Genomic DNA, 27,297 nt, shown 5'->3' with positions numbered 1-27,297 from the left:
ACTCTGTTTGAAACGTGGATGCTGGACCAAGTCATCAGCTACGGTGTAAATTCTTTCACCATTGAGTTCAGTGGATTTTTGTTAATTTGCACAGACAACAGTCAATGTTTACTGATGCTGAAATTACGTTCTTCTGTTCCAATCATCTTTCAAAAAACATCAGTGATAGGTAAGTTAAGTGTCTCAACAATATCATAATGCTGTTATTTTGATTCTCTTTGCAGGAACTGATAACTACACTCTACATTGGATTTCTGGGCCTGATTTTTTCATCATATTTTGTGTACCTCGCTGAAAAAGATGCTGTAAATGATTCTGGAGAAACAGAGTTTGGCAGCTATGCAGATGCCCTGTGGTGGGGAGTAGTAAGTAAAGCAATTTCATGTGTACTAAAAGTAGTTAACACGTTCAAATGTGGAGCACAGTTCAAGCAAGCATGGAGTAAGAACAGCACTTTGAAATGGCTTCTTATTGCTTCAATACACTTTCTGGTTTTGTAATCCTTTGAAACTAAGAAAACACTATAGATGGTCAGTAGTTTTATTTGGTGTTTATAGTCTTATGTGATCTGAAGTGATCAAATTATGTATACAAGATGTAGAAACATCTGTTCTTATTTCTTTATCCTGTCTTGCTTTCTGTTATAGTGATTACTTCTTGCTGCCTTTCTCATGGTAGTGTTCAACCTTCTAAGGTGGTAAGAGTCTCGAGAAATCAGGGCTAGTGTTTTTGGGTTTGTTTGGGGGTGGGGGCGTCCCTTTTTGGGAGGGGGGTGTGTGGAGAAAAAAGCCCCCCACAAAACAGATACCTATGGTTTGCAGTTCGGCTTGGGACAGTAATCCCTTGTGTATTCAGAATGGACTAATTCCAGAAGAAGGAGCATCTGAGATACTTCAGAAATCCAGGCATAGTACTGTTTTAAAGTGATTATGTTGCATAGGAACCCACTTAGTATCCTTCTCTGGCATTCGTCTGTGCTCTGTTGACGTACCATCTTGCTCAGAGATTTCTCATGTTTCTCTAAGGTGCTGCCACACTTAGTGGTGTAGATGTGTCTTTAGTTCTGCTAATAAAGTTCTGCTTTCTTGCTGTTGCTAGTGACAGTTGTCTCTCTCTTTTCGTTTATTATACGAAATTACTAGTTTGGCAGCTCTATTCTGGGGTTATATTTTTGTAAACACTTTAATTTTGTAGTTTCTGCTTGTAACAATTCCCTCTTTGTTTTCTCACATGATATGCAAATATTAGGTTGGCTGCTCTGTTCTGGGATTTCCCATCTGTAATTGTTTCCCTTTCCTTTTCCTATTACAGTTCAAAGAAAAGTACTTTTTGGAATCTGTTTTTCCTTATCATTAGCATTCAAGCAATGACTTGTTTTTATCTGCTTTAATTGTATGTAGCTTAATAAAACAAACTGTCATCATTAAGTGCTACAGATCTTTAAAATGCACTTTAAAATCACTTAATGATTCCATGCTTGCATTTTCAAAATGTGCTGATCTTCTAGAGTTTTCTCTTCGTTGCTTTAAATCAAAAGGCATTCTTTTTTTTTTTTTTGTTAAAAATGAGACCACTAGTAACTCTTACGTAAAAGAACGATAGGACTAACACCTCCATTTCACTAATAAAACAGGTATTTTTTTTTTTTTAAATATTTCTAATAAACCTCTGCGTGTGTGGGTTTATATAGTCTTCTCTCTACAAACAGTACCGCTTGCTGTTTCAGGAAGGAAGGATCTCTCGATGAGCAAGTCTATTGCAGGTTTCCTGCTGCTGAAATGAATATGTAGCCTTTTTGGAATCAAATGGGGTTTGTTTAGGTTGCTTCTAAGATCTGCTGCAGAATTCTTTCCTCTTGCTGTCCGGCCTGGTTAAATGCAGCCTCTCTTAGCATCAGAAAACTTGCTGTGTAGCACAAGGAAGTGGCTTTCTGGCAAGTAGTTTTTTCAATGCTTTCATGTCATCACGGCGTTTTTTATTTTCCAGTACAGCGGTCAGATGAGTTGGTAATTAACAGTGGCAGATGTAGCTGCATTTAAAAACACATGCTGTCATTGGCGTTGGCATTAAAAATTGAGTATGTGACAGACCAGATTGGCTTACTGAAAATACAGTAAAGCCTTCCATAGAAGCAATACGACCTGTGAGGATATCGAAATATTCTCCTTTCGGGGATTTCTTGCTCAGTTAATAAGCATGCCAGTCATTTTGTCTTTCTAATTACAATAAATTTATTTAATCAATAAGTTTAATTATAATAATATCCTTTCTCTGTTACAACTCCTATTATATTGCAGCATGCCACTTGAAATGTGAGACTGCTTTCAACGAACCCAAAATGTGATTTCTTTAATATTAAAAATAGCGTTTAGTGTCCGTGTTCTGCTCTAAATGCAGATGCTGTACTACTACTAAAAGGATTTAGCAATACAATACTGAAATGGATTCGGGTCGGTCCGTTCCTGGTGTTTTGGCGCTGTAATATTCTCCATGCTTTCTGCTAGGAAAAAGCCCTTTAAAGTTAGGACGATAACGGTGAGGTCCTTAAGTATCAGGATGTTTCCTAATGAAGGTCTCAAACTCATACAAAAACCTTCTCAAAGTGTTAGGTCTCAAAAGTTTTGTGTTAGCCAGAATTTTCAGAATTGGTTGAACGCCACAAATCCTGGTCACTGAAAATCTCTCTCACTCTGTTTTGAACTGGACACGCATAAGAGGACCATTCACAGCTCCTGTTTCAAACACCGTCATAGATACGTGACGTGTCTGGCAACATAGCTGATCTCACCTCTGAAAGTGCACTTACCTTATGGAGTAGAGAATACTTTAAAATAAAAATACTTGATAACATTTTCCCATCCCCTTTCTCTCTTTACCACGTTGCACTTTTTTTACCTCAGCGTATGCCCACACTGCTAAACAAGTTCTTTGGGTACAAACAATAAAATATGTAGCATAGCATAAAGTAAACCATATAAAAGGTCTGTGTTACCACAACTAAACTGCATCTGGAATTGGGTACTGTTGTATTACTGTGCTTTGCTGACTTATAGACATACCCATAGGGTGCATAACTTGTAATTAAATGTCTTCATTGTCATTGTTGTTATTTATAAATCCATATTGCTTTTCCATTTCCATATGTAAATTGGTCTCCTGGGCTTTATTTGAATTTCCTTGAGAACTCTGGCTGTAGCTATTCACCATTCCAGTTTATGGGTTTCTTGAAGAAACCTAAGGTTACCTTGTGACACAAAGATTTGTCTGTATTATTTACTGCTGGTTTTGAATGGAGCGCATGTTGTATAAATAATTCTGCCAATGCCGGCATATCTGTATGTCTTTCAAAAGACAAGTTTAGTGTTTGAAAGTTAAATATAAGTAACATGATGCATCTTTCAGGTCCCCAGTGCACGTTTTCAAAGTTACTCTGTTTCAGACTTAGAGTCTTAAAGACCTGGTATAGATTCTGCACAATAAAAACAAGAATTAAAAAAAAAGTTAAGATGCTAAACATTCTTACCAAATCTGTCAATGATGACCACCCTCAGGAAATGTTATCAGCTCACTGTTTCTGTTTTATTTGTGGTGGTTTTTTTTTTTTTTCTTTTTCCGTTTTTTTTTCCTCTCTCCTTAAGCATTAAATTCAGTCGTGCCTCAGGCAGAGTTGGGGGGAGCTCTCCTTTTCATATCCTCTGAAATGATACACAATTTCCAACCCTCGCATCTGAACAAATATCCTTCAAGAAAACCATGATATGGATTGTGCTAAGGGTCTCTTTGATCACAAGCATTATTTGCCACAAGAAATTACTGAATATAGCCATGCATGGATGTTACACTGTGCCTCTTCCTTTGAATCGGTTTGAAATGAATCGGACAATTATCTGCAAGTACCAGCTTTACTTAAGAGTTTCTTGTTCCTTTAATTCATCGATATGTGCTTTCTCACCAAGGACCGAATTCAACAAATCATTGATAAATTTGTTTACTTCTAAGCATACATAAAACCATGTTCCTATTTAGCAAAGCCTATCAGTATGTACTTAATGTAAACTGAAAATCAAAATCGTGGGAAGGCTTTGCTGAAAAGTTGCTGGAAATACCACTTGAAACTACATGTGCGTAGAACTTCTAAACTTGAACAAATCTGCTTTAATTTATACGTAGCTGAACATAAACGTTGAAAAATTTCCACATAAAAGGGATTTTGTGTTATTCGGAACCCTTTTCACCACCCCTACCCCCCATCTAAATTAAAAAAGCTGTTGAGGACTGTACACTGACTTCAGTGTTAGACAGAAGGAGACACTTCATTTTTATTCCTTTTGTGGTTTACAAGTCAAGAATACCAACTACAGGCCTGTTATATCCTTCCCCTCCCCACCCCCCACTCCTAATTTGGGGCCAAAGCGTTTGGGTATTTTTGGAGGAAGTTGGTTATTTTAAGAATTTTTGAAGAGGGGGACGGAAGATGTAAGGGTTAGTATTTTTAAATGCTTTTTGCGTGCAACCTCTGCATCTTGTAACTGCCTTCTCATCTCTGAGCTTTAACTCCATGAGCAGTTCAAACTACACTTTGTTCTCATTTAATAAAGATTAAAGATCTGTGGGGTAGATGTGGAGAAACCTTTTAAAATTCTTACTTACAAAGTACAGATGTAGATATTCTTACATTTAGACAACACTCTTGGGGCTTGTTTTCTTAATTCCCATATCTTTAAGCCTCTACCAAAAGATATCAAGGAGCTAGGAAAAATAATATATCTAGAAGGATCCAGAAATTTTCAACAATTGTTTTCCATTTGATGAAACAAAAGTACAGTATTTCAAAATATAGACAATTTTCTATGTCAAGATCTAGAGAAAATAATTATAATTATGGATTTTGGCTTTCATTTAGATTTCAATAATTAGCACAAATGATACTCCTGCTGAAATGAGCCTGTGGGAGGCTGAAACTAACTTTGCTCTGGTTTTCCTGTCTTCCTCATTTTCTTACTGACTTGGTTAAAGCTGCCGTAGTCCCTTTTTTCATTGCATGGAACAGGCTCTGCCAATTTAGGTGAGCTCAATGCTCTAACTTAATTTTCATCAGTTGTTTGGGTTTGGGTTTTTTTAAGACTGATCTAGTTTTGTTTCTGAGATCTCACAAGTGGAGACGGTTTATTTTGGGCCACCATTTGATTAGGAGGCTTAGAGTGGCCAGTAATTTGGTTGGAACAGGCTGATGGCTGAAAATAACACCTTGAGGAGGTATTAAATCCAAAAGCGATGGCTCAGCAGCACTGAGGATCTATTATTTAAGAGATATGACACCGAAGTTAATATATTCTTTGTTTTGTTTTCAATTGGATGTGTAGTTCCATTCCATTTCATTTCACATCTTACGTTATTAGAAGTGTTTCAGATGTTGTGTCTCAGTTACGTACTTCAGCTGGCTGAAAAATGGTGGTGTGAGCCCGCAATGATAACTGTATGAAAACGACTCTGAAATTTTAGAAGAAAAAGAATCCAAACATCCCCTTTAAATGTTTGTATAATAGTAGTGACCAGGAAGTTCTTTCTTCAGCTTTGGATGACACTTTAATTCCAAAGTTTCAAAACATTTGTGTCCTGGAGAACATAGTCTCTTATCTTGTTCATCTGAAGGATGTAGCTTGAATCTTCTCAGGGTGCTGCAATGTTTGTGGAGGTGATTAGGAGCAGAAAGTGGAATTCCTGTTGTGTGAATCAGTTCTTATTGCTAACATCCTTATATGCACAAGGAAGAAAAACATTGTCATTCGAAAAATTCAAAATATCAAAAGATTGCTAGGGGTTTTTTTGAGCTTTATACAGATTGCATGCTTCGCAGTGAATTAAAAGCATGAGTTTGCGCTTGTGCTGCGTGGATTTCAGCAACTTGGAAAGATTCTACTTTATATTCAACTTGTATGAAAGCAGTTGACTGAGCAAGCTGTCAAGCAGTAGAAAGGCTTCTAATGTGTTCCTTACGCTTAGGCGTACAGGAGAGCATTCAAACCATTTTGCAATTACTATTGGAGCTGGTTGATGTTTCTGCTGTATCACAGGATGTTGTTCTTATATTACTTGATTTAATCAAGATGGGTATTGCAAGTGGGGCAGAAAATTTTGAGCAGTATTTGGTATGCAAAACAGTACCTAGTGCAATTGGTTTTGAAGTCACAGTGCTGCAAATATAGAAAAAAAAAAAAAAAGGAGTTAAGGTATTTTCTAGGAGGTGCCTTCACATTATTTGCTTTAATGCTTGACTTTCTAATTTTTCAGCTTATGTTTGCTCCCTCAGTCTTGTGATGTCTGCCTTTTTAATGCCCCTGAATCATGCGTTCTTTTATTTTGTAGCTGTTTATCCAAATTTTTGCAAGGCACACAGCAAGGATTTAATCAACAGAGCATTGTTACTCACCTGATCGGTTTGCTGTGCTCACGTTAGCATGATAGTCTTGAAAAAAATCCCTTGCCTAGTCGGTGCTGATGAACATTACTATTTCTTCTTGCGGTGGGGATTTTTGCTTTATATTTCCTCTTTTAGACTATTCATGCATATTTAATAGGAACAAGATTAGTCTTAATAGCAAAGCCTGTGGTGATGTACATCAGATCAAAGTTCTGAAATAGTCAATGGATGAATATGATTTTTTTTCCTAATTAAAACAATTAGTTTTCCGTGCTGCTTTGCAATGAAGATTTAATGTGTGAGCTCTTGGATCAATTTAATTTCATTATTCCAACATATTTACTATGCTAGAGTAGAAGTTGAGTCAGTATTTCCATTATAAGATCCTATTTTACAACTGTAAAATTAGTATTGTACTCTTTAGGGGGTTATAATCTGGCTATAAAAATTCATTTAGGGCGGAAACTTGGCATGTAAGGTTTCAACAGCATATATCTTGGGGAAAAAAGAAAATGTAATTTTGGAATACAATGCCTTTGTAGATGGATTAGAGTTATGAGGGCAGAGAAAAATGTTAACGTAAACACACACTTTGATTTGCAACCCAATTCCTAAAATTTTTTTTTTGGTGGATATTTTTTTTTTTCCCCCCTAAAAAAACCCCGTCCACCTCCCAAACAGCACAGAAAATGCTTTTCTTATGTCACTGATGCTTCATATAGACCAATTCAGAAGAGATGGGTGGGATGGTGGTGGGAAAGGGAAGACAAATACTTCTTAGTTGTGTATGAACTTTTCTTCAGTTATACTTCACTCAGCTTAGAAGCACCTATTTTCTTTTCACATTTCTAGTTATTGTATATATTTAAACATGACGTTAAGATTGTAACATGGAGTAGTCGATAAAACTTTTCAATGACAAGGACTTGTAAATCTTAAAAAACCTGAGGCATAAACCACTATCTTCACTCATAATCTTCTACGTAAGAAGGTATTAGAGGCCATGACTTTCCCATAATTATATTTCCTTTTTCTATAGCATTTCTTTTAATAGGAACTTGCAATTAGAATTTAGTGTATATATATTTTATTTATTTATTTTTTAAACTACCCTCTTATGTAGGTAAGGAGATAGTCATCCCTTCAGTTCCTCATCAGGTCCTGAATTTAAGGTAGTATTTCACTAACAATTTCAGGAACACAGGCAAAGCTTCTTAATTCAACTTATTCATTCTTAAAATACTTTTGTAGGATAGGAAACAGTTTTGGAAATAAGCCACACTTTAAAAATTTGTATTAAAAATTAAATGCTAATACTTCAGTGTTTTGAATATCAATAACTTGCAAAAAAGCTTGTAACATCAGCACCTCAAGCAGCTGGAGCTGACTCTTTGTCACGTGTTTGACAGATGTGTAATGATGTTGCTTAGAAGGTGGACAGTTTGAGTATGGGTGGCTTGCTTAGTCTGTTTCTGAAGTACAACTAAGGTTGGAACTTACATCCACAGGATCTCCCTCACCTTTTAGTAGGAGTGGAAAATTATTAAAGCGGCAGACAACCACACTTTTCCTGAAGCGCTTGTGGCAACCTTTTATTTCCCCAAATCCAGGTTCTCCATCCCTTCACCCTCTTACCAAACATCTTGCCTCTATAAATCTGCCCTTCCCTTCCCTCCTCCCTTAGAGATGCTGCCCTGGGCATTGCCTGCGTTTCTGCAGTCGCTGGGTATCCTGCATTACAGCACACAGGTGAACTAGGAGCAGCTGCAGGACAAGGTGGGGATGGCCTGTGTATAGTATTGTCTGGGACTAGCATCCTCTGTGTCCTGGGCAGCTGAAGCCCACCCTGTCAGAAGAAAATCTGGACAGCCAGCCATTGAATGTGTGCTTCAGCTGCTTGAGAGCTTCATGTGATTTCACAGGCTCATTTGGTTAGCCTTCTTCAAAGCCACAGATAAAAATCTCTCAAATTTCCAAATTCAGAAAGAGCTTGTGACATAGGTGAATTTAAATTGTTCTCAGATGCCAGATGTATCCTTCTGCTTCAAACAAATCCATTCTTTCCTTGAGCTCATGCAAATAATGACTTATTAAGCCTTGTTATGCTACATTACCTTGGTGGTAATCTTTACTTCAGTGTTTTGAAAGCCAAACTCAACAGATGTTTCCTGTGTGTGTGCATTAAATTATCTGTTCTTGCTCTTGATGTATTCTATGAATTAGTGATTCATTAGACTATGTTTTCAGGATCTTTACTGCATGGAAACTTTTCAGCTTCTCTTGCTATTTGTACCAATATTATTCTCTAGAATACTTCATGTTTGACCCCAGTCATAGTCCATGGTTACAGTTTGTATATACTCTTTCTATGCAACAGCCCTGTAGTGCTCTCAGCAAACATCTCCTGCCCATAAAGAAAAGCAGCAGTTCGGAACTGTTGGCAGCCTCCCCCTAAGGAAAGTGTATGACGTGGGCAGGCAGCCCATATCCCAGTAACTTCATACGCTGTAAAGTTGCCTCAGCCATGAAGACTTAAATTAATGGTTTTACTTTACAAGATTTTAAACATGTATTTTATTGTGAGTCAATTTCCTGTACCTTTTCCCATCTATGAAAGATGGGGAAGCAAACCTGGAGAGGAGAGTTACCTTCATTAATGTCAGACAGACTGTCACTGGGAGAGTCAGGAATGCAACTGATGTTTCCGTGAAATAACTAAAAAAGGAAGAAAGAACAGCCCAACACTGCCACATCAATACTAGCTGTAATGCTTTATGTTTTTCTCTTTACAGGTGACCGTTACAACTATTGGCTATGGGGATAAAGTGCCTCAGACCTGGATAGGAAAGACCATTGCATCTTGTTTTTCAGTATTCGCAATTTCATTTTTTGCACTACCTGCGGTAAGTTATCTTGTGCTTTGGCTGGCAATTTGGCATTGATTCATTAGTTGTCAGAGAAAACTTTTGTTGTTGATTCTTTAACCTTTCATTTAACATGATATTACAAAAGCTTTGTATTCAACTTTTATATTGTATTAAGACATATGTAGCTTGTAGAAGGAAAAGAACTTCTATAAGTAGCTAAAAAAGGTAAATACGCAGTGTTTATTGTATGCAACCCTAGAATTGGTATGTATTTGAGAAAGAGATGTTTAATTCAAAATACTTTTTCTGCCCATCTCAGAAATGTAAAGAAAATTATTTCTCATGCTTATTATTTCTGGATTCAGGGACTTAGTGATGCTTTGGTCTTTTAAGGCATTTACTCATAGTTTACTCAACTGATTAGGTCCAGACTGAACTGTAGAGTTCTCATGCACATCCTTCTTCTAGTAAAGCTGCAGAAAAGGTGTCGCTGTCAGAGAGACAACGTTAAGCAGCCAGGGACGCTGATGCAGCTCTTGGCCAAATTAGCACCTGTCCATTACCAAAGTACCATTTTCAAAAGTGACCTAGGGCTGAGCTTTTAAAGGCGTTATGGCACTTTGTTTGCACTGAAAACAGGTTCCCAAGTACTTTCTAACAAGAAACAAGGTACTTGATTGCCAAAGGTAAATTCAAGGTCAGTGAAACCTGGGCTCTGATTTGAAAACCCAAAATGTTCAGTGCCAAGGGTAGTTAAGGGCATTTTTTTCACAAATGTAGCAATACTCCTGAATTGCGTTGTTAAAATGTTTGTGTAACTTGAATTGTGCTGATAAAATGTTTATTTTCCTGCAAGTTTTTCAGTTCAGTGATACGAGTAGTTGTGTTAGCAGATGTTAGTGTCGTAGTGTAGTTAGTGTAATAGGGGTAAGTACAGAATAGATAAGAATAGTTTTATGCCAGTACCGTCACAAAAATCCTTCACAACGTACTAACTATTAAAACTCCACTAGCTTTTTAAAATTAGTCGCTTACTTTAAAGTTATGCAACCTTTTGCAGAGGAGGGTAATTAAACGTAGATTTGTAGACTCGCCAGCATCAGTTTGCCTTTAAAGCATCTTCCCCCCAACCCCCCCCATTGTAATCTCTTTCACATTTGTTCCTTGTTCAGAAGAGGGATCTGGTAAATGAAATGATCTGTAAGAAAAATGCCAGTAGCTACTATTTTGGCTGGAGAGTTGGGTTTTTTCCCTGAGACTTGAATGCTAGCAAAGATGTTTTATAAATCATTGTGTAGCAACCCCACCTTCACAGCAATGCTTTCATGTTTACCGGTCAGATTTCCCTAGTCCTTTGTAGAAGTGAAACAATAACAAATGTCCCTTTATCAGTATGTTTTTATTATTGAATTAAGTTGTTCTTGTGAGTTGGCCTCAGGGAGAAATTTAGGATTTGAAGCTCTAGCAGTAACTATTGCACGCTGCCTTGTTGCTGTTTTAAAAAAGGGGAGCTGGCTGAGAATCGCAGTCAGAAGTAATGGTTGTGTCTAAACGTAACTGCTATGGGTTCTGGATCTAGCGACGATCCTTCATTTCCCAAATAAGTGATGTTTGAGCATCACTAACTCTTTGATCTTTGCTAAATGAACGTAATAGAAAGGGCCTTTCCTGTTCCTTTCAAAACACTTGATGATTAATACAGTTCTTAGAGGTTGAGCTAAGGTCACTGACTGCTCTGACACCTTACGTAGAAAATGAATTATGCTTTTGTTGAGTAGGTGTAGTCATGTAAGCTAATTTATAGAAGATCTCATTTTTATCTGTGCTACTAAAACCTCTGTTATAGCTATGTAAATGACTATGTAAATTACTTGCTCTATACTTAATTTTGAACTTAATTGTACTATGTCTGGAGCCTATTTTGGCTTGTACACCATCCACTACCATTAGTCCATGTCCCTTTTCCTGACAGTGGGCTTGTGTTGAACTCACTGAAGTCCTGACTATTTTGTAATATTCCTTTTCCTCTTCTTTGTCCTCCCCTCCCAGCATGGGTTAACATATGGAAATAGAAATTACAATACTACAGCTGAAAGGGCTTTCTTGTGACTTCAATCCTGCCATGCCAAAGCTTTATTTCTCATAAAAATGAAGTTAAGCACATCAGGTTAATATTTCTCCCTATTCTCTCATTCCCCTGCTCGAGCATTTATGAGGCTTTTAGAGGGTATGAAATACCATTTCTGCTCTCTCTTTAGCATTTGAGTCCAGCTGACTTAAATGGGCTTTGGATCAGGGCATGATAGCATTCATAGTTTGTTTCAACAAGTAATACTAACTGAGTCTAAAACTTAACAGTATTAAGTCATTTCCTCTAAATAATTAGTTGAGTTTTATGATGCTGAATATAAGTTTATTAATACAGCATAATTTGGCAAGCTTATGTGTGTTTTTTCCCCCTAAAAAAAATTAGATCTGTGTTTTCTTTCTTCCTACAGGGAATTCTTGGTTCAGGCTTTGCCCTAAAGGTACAACAGAAACAAAGACAGAAGCATTTCAACCGTCAAATTCCAGCTGCTGCCTCTCTCATACAGGTATTGAGTTCCTGCATTTTGCATACTATCATTTCTTTCCATTTATAGTTTTTTTGCAAAACTGTTAGCAGTATTTCCGTGCCGATTCCCATTAAAAATTGTATAGGAGTTACAGATGCAAGTCTTTTGAATGGTTTTGGAAATCCCACCTTTAATGTAAACTAATGAGTGGAAAAGTTCACTCCCAAATCAGTGCAAACTGTTTAATTCAGCTGGTTAAAATAAAAACTGAAGGCTATCCCATAGCTATTGGACAGTTTACCTGGGGAAAATCTTATTAAATACTATGTTGGCAGTTGTGAAAAACAGGAGGCTTCATGTAAAATTGTGCTTTTGAAAAATACACTGTTGCTTGTAAAGACAAATGTCAGATATGCTTAATTTTCCTTGGGAGAAATAAATGTTGAAAATCTCAGACTTAGGAGAATTAAGTCAGAATGTTAAATAGGAAAATCTTGCCTGAACTTTTCACCTTCAGGATAGGTGGCTGGGAACCACTGGGATTCTGCAAAATCAGTCTTTTTGTGTAGAATAACATACAGAGAGAAAATTTGTGATCACTTCTGTTAAAAATATAGTTGCAGTTCAGTGTCAATAATGTCAATGAGATTTTATCCTTTACTTCAGTGGAGCCAGCATTTCACTCTGGAGAAGTATTAATATTGTTTCATTCTAGGTTTTCCCAGCTTTTCTTCCCTCACTCAGTATCTGCATGTAGCTTTAGAAGCACAGGGATGGAATTTAAAAGAAATCTAGATGTACACCTAAGCTGTATCATTTTTGCATTCTCACATGACTTATTTCTCCAGCTTCATCAGTGAATGTGGGTTTCCAGGTCAGGCTCTTTATGGAAACAGTAGCTAACTGTAAAGTTTATGCTTGAAACTAAACAGTCCCAGAGTTAATGTGAAAAAGCTTTAAATTTAGGGCTCTGGTCCTAGCCAGGGATTAGCCAAAAATCTTGAGACTCGGTGTGTTTCATTTGGATTGCATGGTCAGAAAAAGGTATGGTTTTACAAAGAATGGATTTTTAGCGTTCCCACTGGTTCTTTTGGGAAATCAACCCCAAATTATTGGGAAGTCTGTGATTGCAAGTCCAGAATGTTGTATTTGGCTCCGTCTGAAATGTTAAGGGGGAGTGGGAGGATAGACAATGAGTTGCTGACTATCCGTTATTAATAGTGATAATTATGATTTACTAGTAGTCTCGGACTTCTAAAGGCCTGATTTCATAAGTGCTCTACAAATAACTTGCAGAAGATAATTCTTAAACCAAGAAGCTTATTTTTGTAAGTACAAGACAACAGCTGAAATGAGTGATACTTTTTTGCTATATTCCCTCTTGTTTTCTTCTAGAGTCCAGTTGTTTCTTCCAGTATCCTGTTAACCATGATGAGAATTATACGGCAATTATCTGATCCTTTACTTTCCAACTGCTGCCTGTTTTCCTCTGTCGTTGTGCCTTGTTTTGTTTCTTTCATCTAGTGTTTTCTCACCTTTTCCACTTTAGATTTTGTGTATATGTATATGTGTCTGTCCTTTTTTTCATGTAGTGCATATGTGAGGCTTTGCCATTGTAATTTGGAGACTAATTAGAATCATAGAATCTTCATGGTTGGAAAGAACCTTTGAGGTCATCGAGTCCAACCATACACGTGCACACAAAAAAACAAACAAACAAACCCCAAAAAACCCCAACAAAACAAAACAACAACACAAACCACCACAAACAAACAACCTACAATCTCTGCCACTAGAGCATGCCCTGAAGTGCCACATCTAGACTTTTCTTAAACACCTCTAGGGCTGGTGACTCAACCACCTCCCTGGGCAGGCTGTTCCAGTGCCTGACCACTCTTTCAGTAAAGTAATTCTTCCTAATATCTAATCTAAACCTACCCTGCCACAACTTCAGACCATTTCCTCTGGTCCTGCCATTATTCACCTGGGAGAAGAGGCCAACACCCACCTCTCTCCAGCCTCCTTTCAGGTAGTTGTAGAGGGCAATGAGGTCTCCCCTCAGCCTCCTCTTCTCCGAGCTAAACATGCCCAGCTCCCTCAGCCTCTCCTCATATGACCTGGTCTCCAGACCCCTCACCAGCCTGGTAGCTCTCCTCTGGACACACTCCAGCACTTCATTGTCCCTCTTGTACAGAGGGGTCCAGAACTGAACACAGTACTGGAGGTGAGGCCTCACCAGCGCCAAGTACAGCAGGCACTTCCCTGCTCCTGCTGGCCACGCTATTCCCGATACAAGCCAGAATGCTGTGGCCTTCTTGGCCACCTGGGCACACTGCTGGCTCATGTTAAGCTGGCCGTCCACCAGCACCCCCAGGTCCTTTTCTGCTGGGCAGCTTTCCAGCCACTCTTCCCCAAGCCTGTAGCGTTGCTTGGGGTTGTTGTGACCGAAATGCAGGACCTGGCACTTGGCCTTATTAAACCTCATACAGTTGGCCTTGGCCCATCGATCCAGCCTGTCCAGGTCCCTCTGTAGAGCCTTCCTACCCTCAAGCAGATCAACACTCCCACCTAGTTTGGCGTTGTCTGCAGACTTACTGAGGTGCACTCAATCTCCTCATCCAGATCATTGATAAAGATATTAAACAAAACCAGCCCCAAAACTGAGCCCTGAGGGACACTACTGGTGACTGGCTGCCAAGAGGATGTCACCCCATTAATCACAACTCTCTGGGCACAGCCATCCAGCCAGTTTTTAACCCAGCAAAGAGTACACTTGTTTATGCCATGATTCGCCAGCTTCTCCAGGAGAATGTGGTGGGGGACGGTGTCAAAGGCCTTACCAAAGACCAGATAGACAATGTCCACAGCCTTCCCCACATCCAGAAGGCAGGTCACATGGTCATAGAAAGAGATCAGGTTGGTTAAGCAGGACCTCCCTTTCCTAAACCCATGCTGGCTGGCCTTGATCCCCTGGCCGCCCTGCACTTGCCGTGAGAGCTCACTCAAGATGATCCTCTCCATGATCTTTCCTGGTACCGACATCAGGCTGACAGGCCTGTAGTTTCCCGGATCCTCCTTCCCACCCTTCTTGTAGATGGGCATCACATTAGCCACCCTCCAGTCATCTGGTACCTGCCCTGTTGACCAAGACTGTTGATAAATGATGGAGAGAGGCTTGGTGAGCTCTCCTGCCAGCTCCCTGAGTAAATTATTAATCAACTCTGATGATATATTTACGCAATTGAGAGAGAATGCAGTAGTGTTTTGTCTGTGGTTGGTCTTGTTTCCCAGCCCTACTTTTCTTCCTTTTTGTCTGAGAATGTGGTACTTTAATCATTGGTGGCTGGCAGCAGGGAGGATTGGTTTTGGGTTTTCACTCCTGGTTAACCATTGGTGCTGTTCCCTCATGCTCTTGGTCTTATTTCTTTGTCTGAATATAGCCCTACTGACCACATCACAATGGCTTTTTTCCTGGTAGTACTCTCGTGAGGTAGGGAAGAACAATTTTTGTTTTCTGAGTAGGATCCTGAAACAGCATGCAATAGGCAGCAAAGTCAGGGAGGGAAACTGGGGCAGAGCAAAAAACTCAGCCCCAATTTTCTGAGTCCAGTCTAGAATTGTCTCTGATTATTTGTTTGTTGCTGTGCGAGCAAAAGTTGCACTTGAAAAGATTGATCTTCCTTTCTGGGTTGCCCAGCTCAAACTGGGTTGTCTCTGTTTACTAAATAAGGATTCTAAACCATGCTGAGTTCATGTTTCCAGGGGGGAAGTTCAAGAATACTATTAATACTATTAAATAAAGAATGACTGACATGCTACTTGGAAATTACTTTGTAGTACAGATAGCTACAGATCTGATTGCATTAATTGTTTTATTGCTTAAAACATTTGTTCTAGACTGCATGGAGGTGCTATGCAGCAGAAAACCCAGACTCTTCTACGTGGAAAATATACATTCGAAAACCTGCCAGAAATTATCATTTGCTGTCACCGAGTCCAAAACCGAAGAAATCAGTAATGGTACCAGTAACTAACATTTCCTAATTTTATTACTCTCTAGAGGCTATGTCTTGTGTGTGTTCTATAGATTGTTACTTGGTTTCAGAGTTTCATTTTAAATTCAGCAAGCAAACATTTTAAACAGTAACTTAATTTGCTTCATTTCCCAAGCTTGACTTTTTAAATGGATCTATGGGTTTGGAAAAGAGCAATAATAACTTAACTCAGGCACATCAATCAGTAACTTACTGTTGTTTTTTGGAAAACTATAAGCAAAGGAAAAAAATAAAATTACTATTTCCAAAACAGTAACTTTTGATGGGTTTCTAAAAATAACAACACCACTGCTGCTTCTCTCAGCTATTGATTTTGTGGCTTTCTAAATTTCTGTGGTGAAGGCATCTTGTGCCTACATTCAGCAGTATTTTCATATCAGCTGATTCCGTAAGTTAAGAATTTTTTTGTTTAAAAAAACAGCAACAAACCCCCTGTGTCAGAATCTGTAGAATAAGTAATACTTCATCCTCTCTATTGTAAGAGTATTGCACAGTAGTCTCAAGTTGGAAGGCGAGGACGTTGTGCAAAAATCTTACCTAGTATCCCAGGTTTGTCTGAGTTCAGTACCAATGTATCAGTTTCCTTTTTGCTGAAGGTATGATTTATTGCATGTGTAAAATGGTAAAGATCTTCAAGAATAGTTTGATTTATATAAACTGTTTCAGATCTAGCAAATTTTTTTACCGCAGGCAAGGGATGTGCTAATGACAACATGCAGAATTGTAGCGATTAGCTGGTTTTGGTGGTATGGGGGACAATCTTACTGAGAAACGCAGAGTGTAGCATCATGAAAATTTAATTGGTCAGGCACCTTGTGACTGGTTATAGCTCATTGGGGACTGCGTTATTACTGAAGAGACAACTAAATGTTGCCTGGTTTGAGTAATTTGTGTGTATTTTTAGGTTAAAAGGAAGAAATTTAAGCTAGACAAGGACAATGGGCCTTCTTCTCCAGATAGGATGTTAACTGTTCCACACATCACTTACGACCACGTGACGGAGGACAGGAAACCTGATTTCAGTTTTGAACCGTATGAAAATTCTGGTAAGAAATTCCATTACAAAATGCCAGTAACTGTAATGGCTTCTATTGGTGATTTACACACTGGTCCTCTGTAATTTCTGTAGGAGAGAGGACAAGGACAGAAGAAGCTCTTGGTATTCTAAAGCATGAATACTTTGCTTTTTGACTTGGGTTGCTGGTTTTTCTGGATGAAATTCAACTGTTCCTTTAATGAGCATGCTCCACTGCAGACAAACTAAGATTATTTGTCATTTGTACTTGCCAGAAGAGCTACTGTTTCTGAGGCTGGTGCATACATTCCCCAATTCTGCAATTGATTGAAACTACAGGGATTAGCTGTCAGCTTTTCCACCTGAAATTTACCCAAGATGTGTTACTATTGTGCTTGTACCTCAACCAAAAAGGATTGACAAATTGACAAAAATCTTGGCTGCACTGAACATAGACTGTTACATGAAACCGTCATGTTCTCCTGCCATCTGCTCAGTGGAGTAGGCTGTGAATCAAATTTTGAAAGCAGAAGTACTTAAGATAGATGTGGATCCATCTATATTAACTGTCGTTTTTCAAAATGGTACAGTATGAGGAAAAAGAAGAAAAACTTTGATAGTCACCTTATAATTAATAGCTTAGTTATAGTACCTTTAGCTTTAATGAACTTGCAAAATAACTCTGAATTTACAATGTGGCTCTTTTACAAATGTACTTTTATTAGAAGTTTTTAATGTGTATTGCTCAAATTCTGGCAGCAAGAATGAGGTTTCATTTTTACAGTGTGTTTTATTGATCGTAGATACCTTAAGTACTTATGTTTTTACTCCTCAAAAATTTGGCTGACCTGATTAGATTTAATGCCCTTTAAAATAAGATAGCAATGTGGGCTGGTGCCAGGCATATTTCAATTTAAGCAGAAAGTCTCACCTTCCATTTACGTTTTTGGTACGCTTCTGTCTTGCCTTGTTCTGTGACATCCATGCTCTTCTACTCTTGCTTGGCCTCTGTTATGGAATGATTGCGAATTGTATCTGGTGGTAGAAATGACATAGCTGTTAAAAGGTGGATGAGTACTAAGTTTAGTCTGCGTCTCGGGCTTTGAGTATAGATACCTTTCTTCAAAACAATCCAATGAATGAACTGTAAAAATTTGATTTGCAAAGTCCCACCTTTTATCACTAAGTTTCTAAGTTGGTTAAAGGACGATATGATTTGCAAGCAGCCTACTACTGCCACTTCAAAAATCAGCTCTATAGCTTTCAATAAAAGATTTTTCTCTAATTTCTTCTGACACTTATCTTTTTTCTTTTTTATCTGTGTTCTGCTCTCTAAACTGTTACAAGTATACAGGACAAACAGGAATGTTAAAATTGCTTGGTAAGTTAAGGAAAATAATTCTATCTATGGCATGCCAGCTTATGACAATGTAATGTTTGCAGTGCTTTTCATGTGTGTCTAGTGCCATACAGTTTCTAAGAAATCTTTTGCAGCCAAGGAGATCTAGACAGGCAAAAATGTACATTCTCACACTTGTAATCACAATTGCACCCACAGTTTCATTACAAAGAGAAAAGCAAGCACTCATTTATATAAAAAGATGATCTCTTTTTTTAATGTATAATTAAGAAAAAATGCTAATGTATATATAACCAATAGAAAAAGATAATCTACGTATAAATAAAGTGTAAGTTATCTGAGCATACAGCTGAGAATTAATTTCTAAACAAACAGATTGGGGTGGAAGAAAAATTTCCAGATTTGACCTCCAGTATTGTGCATTCTGAAGTTCATGCATCTGTTCCTGTAAAAATGCTCTGTAGATATTTGTGAACAGATAGGGACCCATAAATTAAATAATTTATTTTACTGTTTGCCTGGATTCTGTGATCACTTAAGCAGCCATGTAGTCCTGTGATGTTTCTAATGTGCTTGCTTAGGCACTTTCTTAACAAATGAGTGTTCCCCAAAGGCTCCAGGATTAAAGCCTAGGGCTGGGCAAAAAATCTCTGTGATTTAGTGAGAGGGCTGTGAGCCACCTCTAAGTTGTCTGTTCTGTATCCACTAAAGACAATAGAGGCTTCTTTTCAGTAATTGAGTGCAAGGATGCTCAGGCTTGGGTTAAATTGTCTGTAAATACAAGGTTCAGTTTCTCCTCTGAACCCCTGTGGAACACAGGTGCAATTCAGGTGGTAAAAAGTAGAAAAAAACCTGCCTCTCCTTGACACTCCCCCTGACCAATCCTTGATTTGCCCATTCTCTGGTTTCCACTTTTCTGCTGTATGCCAAGCAGTACATCTCTGTTGGGGGTGAACGTGGTGGAACAAGTGCAGGAGAGCAGCAAGAGCTGTGAAATCACCTGTTTTACATGAACAAGATTTTTTTTCCATCTTGGGGAAATATCAGAGGACCTTTTCCAGCTACCACAGGTTCAGTTTCTATTTCCTAGCCAGGTAGTGTGAGCTCAGTGAACCTGAGAGGTTATGGAACACTGTTCTTACAGTGACTCAAAGAAATGAGAGGGGAGAGTGTATTTGTACTTACTGTTAATAAGATTACCTACACAGAAAACTGAAGCTGCCAATTCAAAAGCTCAGATACAAGAAATTAGGAAGTACAAGGAAAAAGGATGCTCATTCAGCTTTGGTTTGGTCCTCAGAAAGCCTCTGATCACATATCCATATGCTGCTTTCTCGTATTCAAAGTCTTCTGGTTCTCTCTTTGGGCTGCCCACTTACATTCAAGTCTTCACATTCCTGGATCCGCCATCTGGCTTCCCTGCCAGTATCCTTGTGCAGACAGAGATTTCCACCTACTTTTCTGCCCTCCTCTTTTCTCCTGGCATCCTCAGTTCAGCAAAGACCCAAAAGCTGTGGCTGGAGCATGCCTAGCACTGGCGGAACACTTGCAAAATAAGGTTTTTTTCAGATTTTTTTTTTTTAACTCAAATGCATTTATATTTTGAGAGTTATTCTCTTTGTGTAAAAGTAAGGCAACACTTCTGAAAAATATCCTTCTGTCCCAGTGTGTGAGTCCACAGGCGTTTCTTAATGAAATAATTATTAAAAGGATAACGCTATTCAAAAGAACTAAACATAGCAGAAACGCTTGCCGAGTCTCTTTCTCATCATTGACTCGTCTTGCTTGCCTGAAATTTTTCCCCAAGAAATTCAGCTTGAGGCAGGCACCTGGCTTAGATGGTTGAAGTGGGCAGCTTCGAATGCTTTTTACAGGATGTGTCAGGCAGCTTCAAGCGTGGGTTGGCAGTACTGGTCTGTCCACCTGGCAGCACTGACATCTGACCAGGAGCTACCTACACCGTGAATGGTCTGAACCAGAGCAAGAGGGGTCTGACCCGTATGAGATTGTACACTTTAGAAAGGGAAACACTTGAGGAAACCCTAAAGACAGGAAGGAAAGGGCAAAGATAGAGATTACTTTCCTGAAAATGGGACTGGCATGTAGGGAGGAATATCTTGCAGCAGGTGACACTGTCATGAAGAATGGGTTTGAAGAGACAGGATGCCTCCCCTAGTGGTGGTTTAATATTCTGCTAACACATAATACACACCAGAAGAGTTTCATGCAAATTCTTTTCCACAGTATTTTTTATTTTGTTTTTAAAGCTGTTAGGTACAACATACTGTATTTCAGGTATGTCTGCATCTCCTCAGCTGCGTGTCTGGAGCTATTTTCTTTTTTTTTTTTTTCTTCTTTTTTTTTTTTTCCCCCCCTTCTCCTATCTCTCTTTGTTTTATGTGCATCTTTACTCTGACTCAGATTGTCAGCGCTCCTGGCCATCCTTTTCCACAGACCAGCAGTCTTCCAGCGCTCCTTCCTCTCCAGGTAATGCTCATAATATTTCATTGCTCCATCACCTTTGTTAATTACTAAAGCTTTGCAGTGCTCTGTCTAGAGTTGCCTGCTGTGGCACAGAAAATTATAGTGCTGGTTTTTAAAGAAAGCATAGGCATGTCAGCAGAATTTTGAGTTTGGAAAGGTTTTCAGATTGTAAATTGCAAATGTTTAATTTAAAAAAAGGGAAATCCTCTGCAGAACAGAGGTATTTTCTAAATGCATTAATGAAAACTCAGATTTTCTGTGAAAAATGCTGTAAAGAGTTTTACATTTTTTTGCCTGTGCATGCAAAAGAGGAAGCGTAAGATATTTTCTGTCTTGCTAGCCAAATACTTCACTACCAGGAAAGTATCTGCATACATGTCATGTTCTATATAAAATTGTTGTGTTGGTAATATAGAAAACCCATCTGTAACTTCTTCTTATTGTGATTATAATCCTTGGTGGAAAGTTCGTAGAATCATAAAGTGGTTTGGGTTAGAGGGGACCTATAAAGATCATCTAGTACAGCCCCCCTGCAATGAGCTTGGAGTCCCCTAAATTGTCATAAAGATCCCTTGCTACATCTGTCCCCTGTTTCTTTTCACTCATATTATTATCCATTGAAAATGAGTTTTTAAAGCTTCATTATTTTTTCTTTATTTAGTCTCTCTTTTTAACATACTTTTTTTTTAACGCTGATTTTTAAGAAAGACTCCTCCAAAGTCAAATGGCTATGATTTTAAAATAAAAAGAGGGAGGGGAGGTACCATGTTTGCCTCCGCTCCTGTATTCTCAGGTAACAGCACTTTGGAATAGGCTGAGGTACAGTCTTGATTTCTTGTTCCTTTTTCATTGTGCCACTCCTCTCCCTTCCCATGAAACTGAAAAGCAGTCAGTGTGAATGATCCAAGAATGGCTGTTTCTGCAAATCCACTTGTGTACTGTGTTGTGTTGTATCTCCTAAGCACAGTTTAGTGAGTGTTCAGCAAACACTTCACATGGCTTTAGGTTCAGCAGTTTTATCACTTGTCACCAGGAAAACTAAAAAGGCTGTGAGTTCTCCTTTCCTAGAAACTGGGAAAGTTCCGTTTGTATCTTGTAGAAATGAAAACAGTGAAAATTAATTTAGTGAAAGCCAAAAGGACACTGTTTTAAAGACCTTTTGCTGCATATCTGAATTATTTTGCTTGTCTCACAGCCACTATCTTGGATGATGGCTACAGCAAAGTGATTAAAAAAACGATACTAAAAGCAAAAATGGGAAGCTAACTTTTGTTAAAACTTTCCATAGAATTTTCATTTTTAAGTGCAAGTGTCTCATTCTTTTAATTTGTCTTTAAAATACAATTTTGTCTGTTACCAGTTGTCTCTTCTGTTTTTTAACCGTGATTTCAGAGGTCTTCCTCTCCTGTTACAATTTCTGGAGAGCAGACTTTCCCATTGAAATTTTGAATGGCTGTGTGCCTGATGATATAATAACATTTTTCTTCTGATTATTTGTAAAAGTTCAAGTCCATTCCTACCGTACGAAGATATCTACTTACTTGAGTAAAATGATTGCATTTTTTAAAAAAAATTGTTTCCTGATATCCCCACTTCTTTTTCCATTAAATTCAGCTATATTTAAGTTAGCTATTTCTGCTGTATCCCTTTAGCTTTCATGTTGCATTTTGGTATGACATTATTTACTGTTGTATTATCAAGTATTGTCTTTAATACAGTAGAGACTTCATAAATAACAACATTATAATTATTTCATTGAATGATCCAGCCAGTTGCACAAAGATTTCTGTGAAGGTGTCACAGTCTACCAATGATTTCTAAAGAATTTCACTTGTTGTTTTTATTCTCTATAAAATTAATTTACAGCAATGTATAAATACAATATTTATGGTTTTATTTATATGCAAATTTTGTGGCTTCCCTAACAAATGTTAGGACCATGCTGGGAAAAGCACTTAAGGTTCCTAATGTTCGAGTCTGGGAGAATTTAGGAGCCTTAGTTTAAAAATGAAATCTATATTACTCTACCTAATTTCTTGGATGCATGAAAGTTTTGGTTAATAAGTAACTTTGCCACTAAAAACTTTCAATATCTGAAGTTTTGTCAAATGATCTTCCCATCTTGGATGAACTGAACATCTTGCCACCTGCCTTGTGTCTGAGCTCAAAGATGAGGCATCCTTATGGCTAAGCATGAGGGGCATTGGGAACCAGTTGACCGGCTCAGCCAGTGCTTGCCAAGAGCTGATTGCTCACCGTGGGAATACCTGGACTCCTGTGTTGATCTAGGCCTGGTTTCTTGATCTTAGCTGCAGTAATTACACCCCAGTAACTGGTATTATAAACTAAAACACAAAGTAGAGATGATACGAAAAGTATCTGGTCTTGCCATTGAATGCACTGTTGGTGTAGAGCGGTGGTCCATGGTATGGCTGAGTATTCTACAATAAGTTTTATAATGCATGAAGCTGCCTGTGATATAGATAGTCTGCATTGTAGTGTATGAGGAGTATGAACACACAAAAAAAAGGAAAAAAAATATTAGCTTTAAGTCCAGCAGAAGTTGAAATTTTTCGGGTAGAAGAATTAGAGTTTTACTTTTCATGAACTCTGCAGTATATGCAACTTTTTGCAGTAACTTCTGTTTTCAGTATTCTGTTAAAATTTCAGAGGTCCAAATGAGTGGTAGACCTTTCTTGAAAAAGCTGAATGTTATTGCTTTAACTGTTACCCGCATGTTTCCTCACAGTGAAAAAAAGCCCGACGTTTTTAGATGTGAACACAGGACCCTTCATCAGGACCAACAGCTTTGCCGATGAGCTTGACCTGGAGGGTGAGACGCTGTTGACCCCAATAACTCACATCTCACAGTAAGTCAAGGCTGTTGAATTGTGCATTAGTTGACTTAGACGAGAGAAGCCAATTCATGTGGGAGGAGCTGAAATATGGAGCTGATAGGGCTATCTCAGATATTTGCGTCAAACTCTTTTTACCTTGAAGTTGGTGTATGCTGTTCTGAGTGCCAGTAAATCTTCGTTTTGACCTAAGGAAAAGTTCACTTGGCTGTGACACAAGGCTTTAGGTTTTAGCTAATGTCTCTGGGCAGCTGCTGGTCGATAGCCTCAAGATTTTCACATGGAGACAATGTGTGGGAGTACTTGCCTGCTGAGAATTATATGACTCCCTCAACCATTTTCCAGTGGGATAGCTGTAAAGTGCAAATTTTGAAATACTACTTATGAAATACCAGCCTTTCCATTTCAGCAGCACCTTCTCTAACAGTCAAACGATGATCTTCATTGGAAGAAAAGATCTGGTTTGATCTTTATTACTACTTTGTGGTATATAAAAATGATTTTAAATAAGCCTCTGTTTTTTACTTTGGGTTTTGGTTGGTTTTTTTGTCTTTTTAAAAGAAGGTTTTCCACGTCTCTTATGCTAAAATTTTATCTCCAGTTCTCAGATTATTCTAAAAAATTTAGAATTGCAAAAGATTTTTATTCAAATGCTTAAAAAAAAATAATCTTCTGTAATTGTTTAATTCAAACTTCTGTCAAATGCTTATTATTTACCATAGTAGATGTGTGACGGTATGTCCTCTAGCAGAGAAATGAGACAATTTTTTCCCCTCCTATTCCTAGAAATCTGAGGATTTCTGCAGTGAAACCACAGATCAAAATTCTTGGCATACTTATATTTCTGAAGTACAAAACACGCAGAAATGCCTGCCGACAGTTTTCAGGCCTTCCTCCTATACATTATACATGCCAGAGAGGCACGAATGTACTTTTTTATAGGCACTTAAGAAAGGCATTTTTTAAAAAAGTAGGTTTGGGGAGAGTCTTCCCTGTCCCTGCCCCCAAACAAAAGGACTTGCACTTTCAGCTGAATCACCTGTATGTACATGTATTTGTAGGTAGAGGATTTAGGAGACTTGTATTCTGGAAGATTTCTTAGTGGTACAAGCAGGAGGAGGAAGTCATAAATTTCCTCAAGCCTTAGACAAGAACCAACGGAGCAGAAAAAACAGATCTAGAAGTTTCCTTTGTGTAGCTTTTTTAAAACTTTAATTTACCACAACATTGCAGGCTTTCTTTAAGAGAAATAAGCTTTGGTGCTAGGAGTTTTCATTATCCTTTTTGCATTTGGAAATGATTTAGTTATTTCTCATTGTCACCTTTAATTGATAAATTGCAAATAATAAGGTGCTCCATCGCTTTTAAGTCCAACTTGTGTAACATCTGAGATTTTGTTTTTTTCCTATTAACTACTTGTGGGAGACCTTAGCATATAGGTAATGCGTTATCAGCTGAAGAACCTTACCAAATTAACACCCTAGTCTTTTAGTAACCTATTTATTTCTCCTTTACTTCCTTAGTTTTTGGTTGTAACTTTTGTTGAAATCTCCCTAGATTGCTGTAGGTCGTAAATGATGGGATGCTACAAAATGTGTCCCGATATGTGGCTTCAACTGAGTCTCTGCTAGGGTTGAAGAAAATGGAAGTCATTGTTTCTTTTAAGACTTTAGTTTTAGATTCAAAACTGGATAAATTGCAAAACTGGATAAAATATTAATTGAAATTTGTTTCTGTGAAGAATGGGTGCCCAAATGTTGTAGAGCCTGAGAACTGTTCACCTAAAAGTGCATTTACTTTGTAGGCAGTTTATTAAAAGGCCTGAAACAATGCTAGATCAGCGAAAAGTTAGTGAAAATCCTGGGTTTTGTAATGTCAGGTGGAGTATTAGCATTCAGGTAACAGATATTCCCAAATATTTTGGAATGGAAAATATTCTACTGTTTGTTTTACTGTGGGGTTGTGCGTTCTGCTTGCATCTGAGGCGGTTGAAAAGCAAACTGCTGTGCTGCGTTTCACTGGGTACCTAAGCTGCTGGGTGCTGAAGAGCAATCAATGTCCATGAATTATTTAGACAAATGCTTCTTTTCAATTCTTCATTTCAAAGTCCTAGGGAACAAAAGTTCATCAACTGGTTACACAAGTTAGTGGGACCTGCATTAGACACGTGGGCATAGAATTAAGGATCAAATTTAGAATTGTGTAACAGGTAGATCTCTGTGTGCAAAGCCACATACTAATTTTCTGGGTAATAAAAGTGGTTAGTCATTTCAGATCCGCGTTGGTGTGTGTTTTTAACTCAGGCTTGAAAGCTATGCTGTGCCTGAAGTAATGAAGGATGAATTATTTTGTTTTGATGTCCCCAGTTGTGAAGCATTTTGTTTCCTTAAAGCCATCATATATACACAGAATAATTGCTCCAGATTTGGTGATAAGGAAATAAGCAACCATATGCAAATCTAAACTCAAGTGCTTAACAAAAATACAGCACCAGCTATGAAAACAAATTAGTATGGAAAAGTCAAATTAAGTGCAGATGTGTCTAGTTTCAGGCCTTAAAAGCAATTCATACTTTGTCAGAGTAACAGAAGCATGAAGACAGTTTCAGAAGCAGAAGCATAATATAAAACTCTTGTTCTAAGGATGCTTGGATTTGAGATTCATAGAACTATTTCCTGCTCAATTATATATTTATTGGAACGTATGAATTAGCTTATCCATAAACCACAGCAAGTGACTCCAGAACAAACATTAATTTTTGACAGTTATAAATGCATGAGTAAGTATTACACTGCTAATTGGAGACATGCAACTGGAAAGTGACTTTTAGTTGACAGTATGAAAAATACTCCCTTTGACAGGTAATGTAAATCTGGCAAAAGCGTGTGGGACCTGCTGTTACTGACAGGCAAACACTTGGCATCATTGTGCCTTAAAAAAAAAATTGGGGCTAGGTTTGTTTCCTCACTTGCATTAGGTCTTGGAAAGAAAATGCCATCTTTCAGCTCTTATGACAAAGGGCTTTAGGCTTCTAGGCCTAAAGTCCCCTTTAAATTGAATTTCAGTGCCCTACTTGTTTATGCGAAAATCTCTCTCTTTTTATAAATGTAGGTGCATATTCCCACTGAATTTAATAGCACTGGTTTTGTGTCTAATAATAAAAACACAGGTGTGGGGTGTTTTTGCAGGACATACTCCTGGCTGTATGTTAAATCTGTTTTGAAATAAACATTGTACTAAGTGTAGCCCTATTTCTGTGGAATTAGAAATGGGAAATGTTTCATGTGGAAGGATTACTGTACCAGTTAATCATTTGCCATTACCACTTTGAGGAAACAAAATTAATAATAGAAGCACTTTGGGACCTGATGTTCAAACAGGAAAGGGAGAGAATGTCAGAGAAAACGCAGATTTGCAAAAGGTGCAAATATTGAGTAAGATAGGAGTGCGTGGAAGAGTGACTGCACTTTTCCTTCTATGTGAGAAGTTTTCTAAGCAGAAGATGCAGACTCAAGCAGAGCAATCTGTGTAATTAGCTATAATGGATCCCACCTATAAAATGAACTGTAACAGTTAGAAGAATGCAGTACACAGTGGGTTGTTGGAGATAAGACTTGGCTTTTCAGTGGTTTGTTTAATGCTTGTGATCCATTCTGTTGTAAAAGTGAAATAGGAAACTGTACTG

The 27,297-nt window shown here is 38.1% G+C and overlaps 1 protein-coding gene across 3 annotated transcripts in view; it reads left to right on the top strand.

Moving 5' to 3' along the window:
* The window catches only part of KCNQ1 (potassium voltage-gated channel subfamily Q member 1), a 363,240-nt gene that overhangs the window by 91,136 nt on the left and 244,807 nt on the right, over positions 1-27,297 (top strand). Inside the window, exons 6-13 of one of the 3 annotated variants that reach the window (XM_063333842.1) lie at positions 225-365; positions 9,214-9,324; positions 11,787-11,882; positions 15,741-15,863; positions 16,803-16,944; positions 18,268-18,294; positions 20,695-20,760; positions 23,507-23,627. In XM_063333842.1, the coding sequence (XP_063189912.1) occupies positions 225-365; positions 9,214-9,324; positions 11,787-11,882; positions 15,741-15,863; positions 16,803-16,944; positions 18,268-18,294; positions 20,695-20,760; positions 23,507-23,627 (827 nt within the window). The remainder of the gene's footprint in view (positions 1-224; positions 366-9,213; positions 9,325-11,786; positions 11,883-15,740; positions 15,864-16,802; positions 16,945-18,267; positions 18,295-20,694; positions 20,761-23,506; positions 23,628-27,297) is intronic. The other 2 variants (XM_063333843.1, XM_063333844.1) reach the window with 2 other exon arrangements.

Source organism: Chroicocephalus ridibundus, chromosome 4, assembly GCF_963924245.1.
Source record: "Chroicocephalus ridibundus chromosome 4, bChrRid1.1, whole genome shotgun sequence".
In the NCBI taxonomy this organism is placed as follows: Eukaryota; Metazoa; Chordata; class Aves; order Charadriiformes; family Laridae; genus Chroicocephalus; species Chroicocephalus ridibundus.
The sequence above is the reverse complement of the archived record's forward strand: the minus strand, read 5'-3'. Positions and strand labels throughout refer to the sequence as shown.